Source organism: Meleagris gallopavo, chromosome 15, assembly GCF_000146605.3.
Source record: "Meleagris gallopavo isolate NT-WF06-2002-E0010 breed Aviagen turkey brand Nicholas breeding stock chromosome 15, Turkey_5.1, whole genome shotgun sequence".
Lineage (NCBI taxonomy): Eukaryota > Metazoa > Chordata > Aves > Galliformes > Phasianidae > Meleagris > Meleagris gallopavo.
Window position 1 is genome coordinate 11,446,762 of NC_015025.2, and position 12,976 is coordinate 11,459,737.

The following is a 12,976-nucleotide window of genomic DNA, read 5'->3' on the forward strand; positions in this document are numbered from 1 at the left end:
AGCAGCGGGTTCTGCTTCTTCCGGAGCCGGTTCTCTTTTAGTCTGGCTCCAATACCAGTCCGTAGTTGTGCCCTAGGAAGTTTTGTTGGGAATGGAGATGTCTCGGTGTGGCTCAGTCTTCCATGAACCTGGGTCCGGGCTGGCATTGAGATGGGTGGGTGGCTGTGAGTGCAATCGGTTTGGCTTTCTACTCTTGGAATTTGTGAAAACTGCTTGGTTTTAATGCACCTGTAAGGGTTTGCTGCTTGTTGCTGGATGTATGGTTTGGAGCTAGGTTGTTATCTTCTCCTATAGCTGGGTGAATTTTTTTTAAGGGTTTGCTTGTCTTGGAGACAGTTTGACCAAAATAAAAAGGGGAAAAATGACACATCTTAAAATTTAACATGGTATCATGTCTGTTTCAGCTTGCTGGGTCTGAGTGTCAGGAGTCTTTTCATGTTTTTTCTTATCTTGTGACAAATATCAAGTGAGCAAGTGAAAAGGGTGCAGCAATTGGGAAAAACAAATACACTCCGAACTGAGATTTTCTTTTTTTCTTTCTTTTTTCTTTTTTCTTTTTTCTTTCTTTCTTTTTTTTTTTTAATAGAACTGTTTTTTCAAATCCAGCATTACACTGCCCCCTGCTTGCACAATTAGAAAAAAAAATTCATTATTGCTGTCAGTAGTAAAAATTTATGAATGAGAAGGTATTCCTCTGTTGTGTTCTGGGTGTGATCTCAGCTTCACTTTTGAAGTGCTTCAACAGAGAGGATGAATTAGTCCTAATTCAACAAGCAAGGTATATTTGTTTATTTACAATAACAGATTCCCTTCATGGCAGTTCATCTGGTGGCCAAACATGTTAATGAATGAACAGCTGGAGACAACGTCAGAGTAGAGCTGATTTTGATATATCTCACAAGGATTCTGTAATAGCTTTGCAATAATCAGATATTTTCAATACTATCTATGAGCAATAAGGAATGTGGAAAATAACCCTGAAAATATGTTATAAAGCAAGAGTAAATTGAATATAAGATCAAGATGATTATTTCACAGCCTCTTCTAGCATTAAAGACTTGTGTTGATGAGTTTTCTTTGGAATGGGAAAGAACATGCTGATTCTTAAATTATGGGAAGGGGAAACAGCTAAGAAGCAATTAATTTTTATCTATTTATTTTCTTTGTGTGTGTGTGTGTGTGTGTGTGTGTGTGAAAAATATCTGGTAAAAGTCATATTCCATTTCCTTTTTCTCAAACCACAGGGCAGAGCTACCTGCTTTAAACCAGCGAGGAGTTCAGGGAGGATATTAGAGTTTAGGTGCCAATAAAGATTCAGTGCTCTCTCAGTGTTTTTGGGATACTGGGCTCAGACCTCATGCTTTATGACAAGAAGATTATGGAAGTTAGTGTGTATAATTCATCAACATCCTTTAATGACATGTAAGACCTGGTTTGTATACCTGAATGTATCTTACCATGCCATTTCTCACAGAGATTTCAGAAAGTGTGGATTTGCTATTTGCACCTGTATTTCCTCAAGGCCTCTTTTCAGAGATTGACCTTGAAATATCATTTTCCTTTATCTATGAGCAGTGGGAATGGTGGAGGAGGGGACATTTCTTTCTGCAACTGCTTTGAAGGACTATTCTGCAAATGAATGAATTTCTTCAGTATTTATTGGGCATGTACCACCTTCCTCCCCACCCCGCACCATGACTGCGTGAACTGAGTTAAAATATTCCATTAATTACTCCTGGATACACATGTAACTTTTCATATAGGACAGGAACCACATTGCTAACAGTGTTGTCATAGTTTTAGCTATCTCAAGACTAAATAAACAAAAGGGTTTTTTGCATTTCAAAGCATAGAAAGCTTAAGCATAATCTGTTGTTAATCAAAACCAGCCATACCAAATGATATGCACAGTATCAGTACGCATAGTAAGTCAGCAGTATATGAAAAATGGCACTTAAAACTTTTGATTAAAAGGATAATGTCCCAATTTAAGGTAAGATTTAGAGGATTATTTAAGATATTGGAAAAAAATGAGGATCTGAGAGAGATCTGGTAATAAACACCTATGCAGCATTTGAAACTCCAGCCTGTTGCATATATAAAAATATTTGAAGTTTGAGTTCAGTCTGCGGTTGTCCCCTGAAGTTGGGGTCTGCTTCAAAACATGCTATCATTTTTTATCATAAAGATATAACACTTATTTTTGCTCAGAGCAATTTAATATACTCTTTAGAATTGATTAATTTGTATATATCTATTTGTTTCTTGTCATAAACCTTAATATCCTTAATTTTTGTTCATATTTCTGGAGCGTCGTTAAACTATTTGGTTTTATATGTGTGTGTGGAAGGAATGTTCAGTACACAAAAATGGTCCATTTGATGCCTAAAATCTGTGACCATTTCAAAGAGCCCTCAGGGATTCTACAGTCTTTTTGTGCCCTGATTATTTTTTAAAAATATTGGTGTAAGTAGAAATTAAAATAAGAATGAATTTCCAAACTGCCAGTTTCTGAGTCTCCTCAGGAACTAAAAAGTTACGTTTTTAAAATGGTTTTCAGAAACCATTTTAACCTTTTCACCCTGGTAGAGTCAATGTCTTATCAATGCCTACCCTCATGGTTGTTTTACTTAGTGTGGCTCATAGTAATGTTTATTTAACCTAGATTTTTGTTGAAGTTTCAGGACAAAGAGAGCAGCTGAAAGAGTACACAGAAGACTCCTGCCAGCTTCTCTCCACCAAAAGGAAATCCAAAGAATAACCAGAGTGCTTAAGTTCCTAAAAATGCCCTGCTCAACATTTAGGCTTTTAGTCAGGTAAAGGCTGACATCACCTGAGATTTCCAGACTTACCTCAAACAAAAATACCCATTGATTTCAACACCTATTCAAGCTTCAAGTGTATCTACTCAAGTAGATACCATTCAACCTGTCCCATGTACTTTCAAAATTCTCTTTCAAAGTACCTTTGAAATTTTTCTCCAAGCCTGAGCTCTAGGTGGTAGTCTGGCTGCTTCACAGTTGCTTTCACTATACAGGAACATACTGTACGGGACAAAAGAGTTGGCAGAAGACCCTGCATGGTGTAAATGGGAGCACTGCGAAAGGGAGGGTCAAGAAGACAACCCCTTTGCTAGGATATGCTCAAAATGAAGCAGCCCAGTTTCTTCTCTCTTTCCCTTGTCCCACACATCTGGCACTTAACCAGTTAAGGGAATTTGGTTGTGAAAGGAAGATCTTCATCTTCAACAGTGTTTTCAGTGACACCTCTCTAGAACAAGCCATGTTATGCCATGTTCCCATGTGAGGCGTTGAGTGTCTCAGCTCCTAGTAACTTCAGTGCAAGCTGCAAGGACCTACACTAAGCCACTTTAATTAGGAGCTGGGATATTCCCAGAAGATGATTTGTTAAAAGCTACATCAGTACAGAAATGGTTTTTCTTCTCTACTCACCACAGGAGTCCAGACATCTTATGGCTCCCTCAGCTGTATAAAGCTGGATGTACATTGCTGCAAGCAGTACATGGGCCCATTTCTGTTTCCCAGAACACTTTATCTCTAAAACACTGCATACACTGGCATTCTTTCCTAGAAAAAAATACAATATTTAATTGCAGTGCTTGATGAGCTTGATCACTAACTGTCTCAGTAAAATGCACAAATACGGAGACATTTCAATACCCCTTTATACAGAAATGGTAAGATAAATGCAATCAATTTACAATTGCTTTTTAGTTTTTTTTTTTTTAGGTAAGACATTACACACACTCTGTAAATATGATTAGTTCTGAAACTGCCTGCACATGACTGAAAAGCAGAATAGAAAAATGTGCTGAGTACAGTCATGACTTTATAGAAGGGTTGGGTTTCCAAGATGCTTTGATGATGCATAAATTACTCTTCACACTGCCACTTCTCTATCACGATTCAGTGATCGTGTCAAACATAATTACAACTTTCTTTTCAGAACAGGAGTTGATAGCTGAGCATTCCTCATGAAATCATTCAAAGTTAAAAGTATAATTTTTTATTCATCTCCTGCTCTCTATAAAGTGCAGTGGCAGAGATATTGATCTTCTGTGCTCATGCCCTATGACTAGAGGTCATAATTCATCTGAGGTGAAGCCCTCTGAATTATGGTGCTTTTTCCCCTTCCTCTAGGCAGTGGAGATTAACTCTGAGCTGCAGGGACAACCCTGTTGAACATGTATTATAAGTACAAGGTTGTATATTATTCTTATTTTTTTTGATCTTGTATTCTTTTCTGTTTCATCTTTTTCTATATAATTTCTGTTGCTAGAAACTGTATGAAACCAGTATAGTCTCTGACTTGAAGGAAATGAAATGAAGGTCCTTTTTTTGGCATGTTATTACGTATACAACAGACTGGTGTGAATTAGCTCTAGGCTAAACTCTAACCTCCTTTTTCAGGCAAAATTTTCAGTTGTCCAGTGGTAGTATTACTGTAGTTTTGTGGGGGTTTTGTGCCTCACCTGTCAGGAGAAAAAAAGCTATATAAACATTTATATGTATGTGTGTGCGTATGTATATGTATATATCAAGAATGTATTGGACACTGAGCAGAATATCTAATATGTTTCTCACTGCTGGAATTGCTCCAAATTGCTTGGATGCTTCCAATGCTAACCATTAAATATAACAACAAATGTACGTTTGCCAGTTATTTTATCATACAGCATTTTTAGAACATAAAAATAAATGCTTTTTGAAGATCAGAAGAGGCCAGTGGAATTTCTCTTGCATGAAACAGCTATTACAATTATATCCTCTACTATTCTATTTTTTGTCTTACTTCCCTTATTCTTTTCTTCTCCTGAAGAACATAATACTGAAGGCAATGTGTCTCCTGGCTCCTTTCCCTCTTGTCACTCATGACAGTACTTTCAAACTCCATTAGTAATTTTTCAGAGCAACACATGAACTTTTCATTGAGTGAAGGTCAAAACTGACTTGGAGAACAGATGGGGTGTGGAAAGATGAACCTTTGCCACCCACTGAGCGTTAACACCTGCTTATTTCTTACATCTGCCTGCTGCAGCTTACATGCTCCTGAAAATTTTACCCAAGTGATTTAGGACTTGCAATTGGATTGAGTGCAAATGGCATTTGTGAAAGTGGTTTTGTTTTTACCTTCTTAGTCATGCTTTGCATTCTTTGAAGGTGGAAATTAACTTCATGTGCTTGGAACCTAACAGAGGGACCATGATTTTGTTGAAATGCTATTGCAGTAAAATGTAAAAAGAGCAACAGTAAGATGGTACTGAATGCAAATTGTGAATGCTTCAAAAGCATGAGGAGATTTAGGATTTCTGCTGGTTTTATACAAGAGGGTGCTACTTCCCCTCTGAGCCCAGTTATACACAGCATAATTTTCTTTGGAGGTTCCAGAGAAGATGGCATAGAATAGTTTGGCTTCATCCAACCAACTCCAAATGAAGGCATTTCAGCCACATAATCAGTGGAGAAACTAATGACCCCTTCTGATCTGTTCCTTCCTTTGTTTTCTGTTGGTAGTCAGATATCTGCATCGTAGCTCTCAGTAAGCTTCCTTCTGAGGAGTGATCCTGAAATGAGGAATTATACCTGTGCTTTACAATATTGGTCTCTGGATTTGAGTAATTGTATTTAGAGTAGCTGCCAAACTGTATTTCAACATGAAAATTAGACAGTCATTCATTAAACTACTCTAGGTCTAGAAAGAGAAAAATGGTATTATGTAGCATGGAAACAAGCAGTGAATGAAAAGGTGGTTTGTTTGTGCCAGCTGAAACTTAGCGGAATGCAACATATTTATTCCTGTTATTATATGTTATTATGTGTTCAAAACTGGATGCATATTTTTTAAGTTTATAGAATATAGTTTATTGGTCTGGCACAAGAGCTATTGATGTGCTAACCTTCTTTAGCTTACCTCATTAAGAGTAATTTAGAGAAATACTATGTTATGGATACAGTTCCTAAACAAACAAGAAAAAATAATGTATTTGCACTGTTTTTTAAATTAAGTTCTTAAACTAAGGATGTTCTTGGCGTTATTGCTGAAATCCAGAACGTTGTAGGTCAGGAAAAGACTTGCCTGTTATCCAGGAGAAAATATTCTTTATTCCATAGGTATCCTAAATTATTTTAAATGTCTGGCTCAGAGCATACAAAGCCAGCAAGATCAGATCATAACAATGCATTTCCAACTTCAAGTTACGTGGAGTTATGAATCTTCAAAAGCGTAACTTATGTTCTTTTGTGTTGTTTTTTTTGTTTGTTTGTTTGTTTGTTTTCCAGGTTGAGAAACAGCAATTATAAAAACATGCATCGAAGGCACACAACCCTTCGGGAGAAGGGCCGCAGGCAGGCCATCCGGGGCCCAGCCTACATGTTCAATGAGAAAGGCACTAGCCTGACTGCAGAGGAGGAACGCTTTCTTGATTCTGCAGAATATGGCAACATTCCAGTCGTGCGAAAAATGCTGGAGGAGTCCAAAACCTTGAACTTCAATTGTGTTGATTATATGGGACAAAATGCCCTACAGTTAGCTGTAGGGAATGAGCATTTGGAAGTGACGGAGCTCCTCCTCAAAAAGGAGAATCTAGCTCGAGTTGGGGATGCGCTTTTGTTAGCCATCAGTAAAGGATACGTGCGCATAGTGGAAGCAATACTGAACCATCCCGCCTTTGCACAAGGGCAGCGTCTCACACTCAGTCCCCTTGAGCAGGAACTGAGAGATGACGATTTTTACGCCTACGATGAAGATGGAACTAGGTTTTCCCATGACATTACCCCTATCATACTTGCAGCCCACTGCCAGGAGTATGAAATTGTTCACATCTTACTTCTAAAAGGTGCACGGATTGAAAGGCCACATGACTATTTTTGCAAGTGCAATGAATGTATTGAGAAGCAGAGGAAAGACTCCTTTAGTCACTCTCGATCGAGAATGAATGCCTACAAAGGATTAGCCAGTGCTGCTTACTTGTCTCTTTCCAGCGAAGACCCCGTCCTTACTGCTTTAGAATTAAGCAATGAATTGGCCAGACTAGCCAACATTGAAACTGAATTTAAGGTAACTTACTTGCATGGCATTTTTCGTGGTCAGATGTGTTCAGTGTACTTCCAGTGTGTATTTCACACATTTGATCAAGTTGTGTCTTGCACTCTTGGGGGGAGGAAACAGAAAGTATAGAAAATGTCTATATGTGTTCACAACACACAGATCCAGATCACTAGGCATTCTGCAGCTAATAAGTATTTGGAACTGAATATTGCATATTGCATCAGTGCTGTCCTTACTGGGAATTTTTATATTGTACTCTATGATTGCTTAGAATCTTTCGTTTGAAGCAGGAATAAAACTTAAATTATTTTATTCCAAAAATGAAGACTCAGCTCCTGTAAGAAAGGTAAGTCTTTTTAAGTAGGCAATGTATTTTTAGAGGCAGAGCTCTAGAATCTGGTGTAATTGATTGAGAATCCAGAACATCTAGTTCTGTTCCAATGATAAAAGGTATAAATTAAGCACTTTCGGTTTTCTGCAAAGTAATTAAAATTGCATTTCATCTTAATGGTTGAGTATTCCATCTCTGTATGATGAACTTCATTAAAAAGGGGGGGATAAATTATAAAGAAATTGTTATGAAGTCAATTACCATGCCAAACAACAGTGGAACTTGCAGAACTCTCTGACAAGTTATTCAACATTTGCATTATCATAATGAGTTTGTAAATGTCCAATGTCATTTGCATTATTTCTCTAAGTCATTTACATCTCATAAATAGCATTGTCTCCCTTTATAAAATAAATTAGTCATGAGAAAACTCATTTTCACTGGTTCAGTCATCAACTTGAAGCTGTTTTCTGACTTAACAACTATTGTGCAGCTACAATCACGATCAATGACACTGGGGTAATAAAGCATATATTGTGAGTAAACTGGGGTAGAACGCCAGCCAGAAATCCATTATTTTTAATTTAGAAAACTATTCAAGTGTTAAAGCATCCATTTCATGACGTATAGCTACATGATTGCTAATCTAAATCTGACAAGAACATTCTCTCAAGCTGTTACCTTTGAAACAGTGTAGTAAGTCTATAACAAGCGGAAAAATACAAAAACCATGGACCTTTTAGGCAATAAAATTAGGGCAAAATCTTACAAAGTCCTTTTTTTCCCCCTAATGAATCAGAATTGGAAGAACACAACAGTTTATAAGAGAGTTGTTTTGTTTTTTTTAATCTGTCCTAGAAGAACTCTCACTGAGTTTTCTGAGAGCTGCTTAAGCGAGGGTTACTTTGGTGTGAAACCATGTGGGTTCACCCAAATTGTTAACGACATTAATATCTCATTAACGTTCCTTTTTCTTCTCAGTTGAGGACTATCTTCTTGTGCAGAGCATGAGCAGTCTCAGTATTGCGTGCCTGTCAGCTCTGATAAGAGTCTTGCTGAAGAAATGCAAATCTACCAGAATCCCTCCTTTTGTTCATAGAGCCGCCAGCGTAGTCTAGACTGGCATTGGCAGGTACATGAATCCTCCAGGAGCAAACGAGATGGAATGCTGAATAGTCTCGTGATGGTTAGCCTCCATCTCCCCAGGCTGACAAATGGATGTGAATAAATCAAGACAGGAAAATGACTAGACAAGGTTCACCAGTTTATTGTATTTTCAGGAATGTTTTTCAATTTTGCTGCCCAGTGAGAAGGTTCTGTGCAAAACACGTGTATATTAATCAGGTACCTCTGAAGTTAATCTGACCCAGTAGTTTACTTCATATTTTTAATATTCTTTTAATATATTGCCATTTCTAGAAATAATGAATATCTCAAGATTATGATGTACTTTGCTGTAGATGAAAATCAAATTTATGTATGTATTCAGAAATATTTATTCTTATTAACATAATCAATGTGGCACAGAATACAGCAGAGGCTTTTTTCACAGAACATGACATTTTGAGAATTTATTTCTAGAAAAGAATGCATTCACTGGAGATGTATTTAAGAAGTCCATAAATTAGGAAGAATATATGAAATCAAACAAGCTCCAGAGGTCTTCTTTTGTGTGCATCTTAAAATAATATTTTCCACAACTTCATACTTTGTATTGCTGAGGTTCTGTAGTTACCATCAGTGCTCCACAACTGTATAGAATTATCACTTGGAATTATTTTGAATTAGGTAATTATGTGCAGTCTTAACAATACAGTTTTCAAGAGGAACAAAAAGTCCTTGAAACTGAAGGACACAAGTAAGATTGTAATAATGTAGGTGAAGAAATAGTAATTAAGGGCTAGATCACCTACCTCTGAAGAAACTCTTAGCATGAGATAATTAAAATATAAATGCAGAGCCTCTCACCTGCTGCTTGCTGCCCTCAATCTCTAATGCACCATTCATAGGAGTATTATTGAGGTTAAAATGGAAGCCTGGACATATGATACAATCTCACTGCTGACCTTTGGCAGCAATTCTGCTGACTGATCAATAGGTCTTTAGTATTGAGAGTAGATGTTCTGGTTATCAATCTGGGTGGATATACTGCCCTATTGAACTCCTTTCTTGATGTGTTGATTTGGGCTCAGAAGGAAGATCAAGGCAGCCATTTACAATGTAAATTCCCCCATGTTGAAAGGAGCAGAAACAGTGGAGACTCAGAACTGGAAGAAAGGTGGAAACTGACAGAGTCGATCAATGCCATTGGTTTTATTGGAGCAGATTGACTATTGGTTAAATCAGTGCTTTTCCAGTCAAGCTGAGACGAAACTGCAGAAGATGACAATCTGTCCAGCTATCTATAGTAAATGCATACTCTCGAATAAGCCATTATTTCAAGCAAATCTGATTTTTGCAAGGCTTATTTATAAGGGGAAAAAAAAAGTTACATTTATCTAGAAATGATTTAATTTTTTAACTTTAAATTCTCTAATGTCAAAGTCCTCCCTCAAAAACAAACAAACAAACGAACAAACAAAAAACTAAAAAGCTTCCTTATAAGCATGAGAAAACAAACTGCTTTCAGGGACGTATTCCGTGAGTCCAAAAATATGTAATTCAATCAGAATATCGTCCTCTCCCAAAAATTATTGTACTGGTTGTTTCTGCTGAGAATACTCGCAATTAGAGTGCATTAAATGACCTGGCAGTTAGCCTAAAAACAAAGCAGGCAGGAAAGTCACCCAATGTGGATTCTTGAAATTTCAGAATACCTCCCAGTCTTTGTACATATTGCATACATCTCGTATTGTGCTAAGATACTTTACAGCTTCTAAGTAGAGCTGAGTGTTAAACACAGCTGGCTATAAAAGGAAGTGTTAAGTATCTGAAGCTCCAGGGGAAGGCTGTGCTTTTACTCAAACTGAAAGATCTATGTACACTCCCATTTCTTTCAAAGTTGGCAGACCTTGAGCATGAGTCATAAAGCAAGTAATCCTTCTGTCTTCGATCAGTGAATTCTGTTTGTTTTGCTCATGCAAGTAAGCTTCCAGTGTGAATAACATAGGCAGGATTTGTCCACACAAATATGACATTGCCTGTGAATCCAGCTGGTAAAGGCTGCTCTTCTCTCCAGTCCAGGGAAATCAATCTTCCTCATGTCACCTTGGCATGAAGCTGGATGCAGCTTTCTTCACAGGTATTGGCTCTTCACAACCAGGTGACTCTTCTACGTCTGAGATATTAATAGCAGAGTCAATAGAATCATTTTTGTGTGTCCACTGATCTCCTTTTGGAGATAAGCTTTCTAGCAAACAGTCTGCAGAAATGTTTGCACCTTGCAACTAAAAGGCAGCATCAGGCTTATTACAACACTTCACATCCTGCAAAGTGAGAGAAACAGCAGTAGCTCTGTTTGCTCTTTTTTTCAAGCTGTGATGGAGCACTACTGTTTCTGATGGGATCCCAACCCACACCCAGGTTTGTTTTGCAGCCTGGCATGCTCCAAAATACACAACATGCTTTGAGTGGTGAAGACAATCAGCCAATTCATTCCATTTAGCAATCCAGACAAATTAAATTACAGAATCACGAAGGAGGCTGTGGAAAATTTCATGAATTGTATGCGGTAAATAAGTTCTCAGATCCTGTTGACTAAAATATTACTGAAGGTGTGATCAAAACCACCACCTGGAAGACATATGGTGTGTGCTCTTTGTTTATCAATCCTACCAGCACTCTCTGTTCATTTACTATAGCACATGTTTCGTTTCTAGCTGCTATATCTCTTGCTGAAGCTCTTTGATTGACTGCAGTGCTTTTCTAAAAGATTTCAAGATCCAAAAGTGACCTTATCCTGTCTGTGTGTGTATGTGGCACATCCAGGCTCAGCTGGTTGATGGGCTGTGCCTGGCTGCTGCCCTATTTATGGGGAGCAATGGCTTGTGTGGCAGCAAGTCAAGTGTGTAGCTGCCTACAGAGATATGCCTGCTAGGAACTGCTTGTCATTTCAGTGGGGCTACAGTAATGTGAGACAGCTGAGACTCAAAGCCATGAACCCTCAGGGAACCAAAAAGAATGGCAAAACATCCCAGGAGACTTAATGGCATGTATCAGTTAGGGATGATCTGGCATTCCTGCAATGAAACTTTTGCTCCTGTAACTCAGTACTACTTTTTTCTACCTAGATCGTTAATAGAATGTGCTTGAGCAAAACACTGTAAGAAAAATAACCTTGTAAAATTCCTATGCATTTCTTGCTTTATCCCTGCTAACGTGGAATTTGAACCAGACCCTACACTGAGTGATAGTACTGCTGCTGCAAGACAATATGCACTGGTGTATCTGATTATATCTTGCTAAAAAGCTGCAGTTCTGTCCAAACAGAAGAATCTCTTTGGCATTTTTGCTCTCAGGACTGCCTGGAGGCATTCCCTAAGTTTATTTTCATTCCCATGAAAATAAAGACATTCTGTGGGAATCTTCCTAATTAACTTCATGAACACTCTTGTAAATCAATAACTTTTTTCTACTCTGACCAACTCTTCCGTGAGTGATCCTTTTATTCCTCCATAATCCCTTGCTTCGATATTCTCTCTGGCATGCATCTTCCTTCTGACGCCTTTTATTAGTGATACTTATTATTTCAGCAAGATGCTTACTGATGCCTTAGTATTTTTATCTGATCTTCCAATTTTTTGTTTAATTTTCCAGCTATTTTGTTTTTTTTCTTTTTCTTTCATCCAGAGAGTATTTGTTCTTTTACAAAAGACACATTTTCACATATGCAGCCTTCTTATCTTTGCTGTTTCACTTTGCTGAGTTTTGGGAAGAGAAGACAGAGGGAACTTCTAAAGTCTCCATTAAGTGAATATACTCACTCCTTTTTACTGCTGCTTTTATTTTCTCCTTCACAAATACCATTGGTCTTACTCAGCTCCTATTTTGAAAATCAAGCACCACCATCATAAAATCTTTTGAAAATATTAATTTCCAAAAATTATTTTCAACTATTTCCAACTGATGTCTTTTTTTGCACCACGTCTGTGCACAGCTGCAAAGGACCTGCTATTTCTCCTTCTGTGAGTTCTCTGCCAACTGCTCCAAAAAGTGCTGCTTGGGAGTGAAAACCACCTCTCATTGCATCCCTTTCCTCTGCTGTCTCTTGTGTCTCATTGCTAAATTCCCAATTGAGAGAGCAGGCCAGCAGTTTATTCAGCTTTATCTCAAATTAATGCTTGATGACTCTGCCCTTTGATGTGGTTGGGCAGAAAACCCCTTTCTGATGCTTCTTACTGAGTAATCTGGGTTCTAATTAGCTCATCTTCTGTTTCTCCTATTGGCTCTATGCTACATCAATATCTTTGGCTCCTCAATGGGAAATCCTTGCTGCCTTTCAGGCCATCTTGGTACACAGTGTCAAAAGGATGAGCTCAAGTTGTGAATCTTTTACCCAAATAAGCATAACCTCTGCAAAAAAAGATGAAAACCAAACAATGATAAATGTACCTTCAGTGCACAAGGCAAAAGAGTTGT

General features: G+C 37.8%; 1 protein-coding gene across 1 annotated transcript; it reads left to right on the top strand.

The window, feature by feature from the left end:
* The first annotated feature begins 1,357 nt into the window (after positions 1 to 1,357).
* LOC116216183 (short transient receptor potential channel 7-like) lies at positions 1,358 to 7,232 on the top strand. Its single transcript, XM_031555658.1, has 2 exons — positions 1,358 to 1,422; positions 6,300 to 7,232. The coding sequence occupies exons 1-2, from the start codon at positions 1,358 to 1,360 to the stop codon at positions 7,195 to 7,197; spliced, it is 963 nt and encodes a 320-aa protein (XP_031411518.1). The 3' UTR covers positions 7,198 to 7,232.
* The last annotated feature ends 5,744 nt before the right edge of the window (positions 7,233 to 12,976 follow it).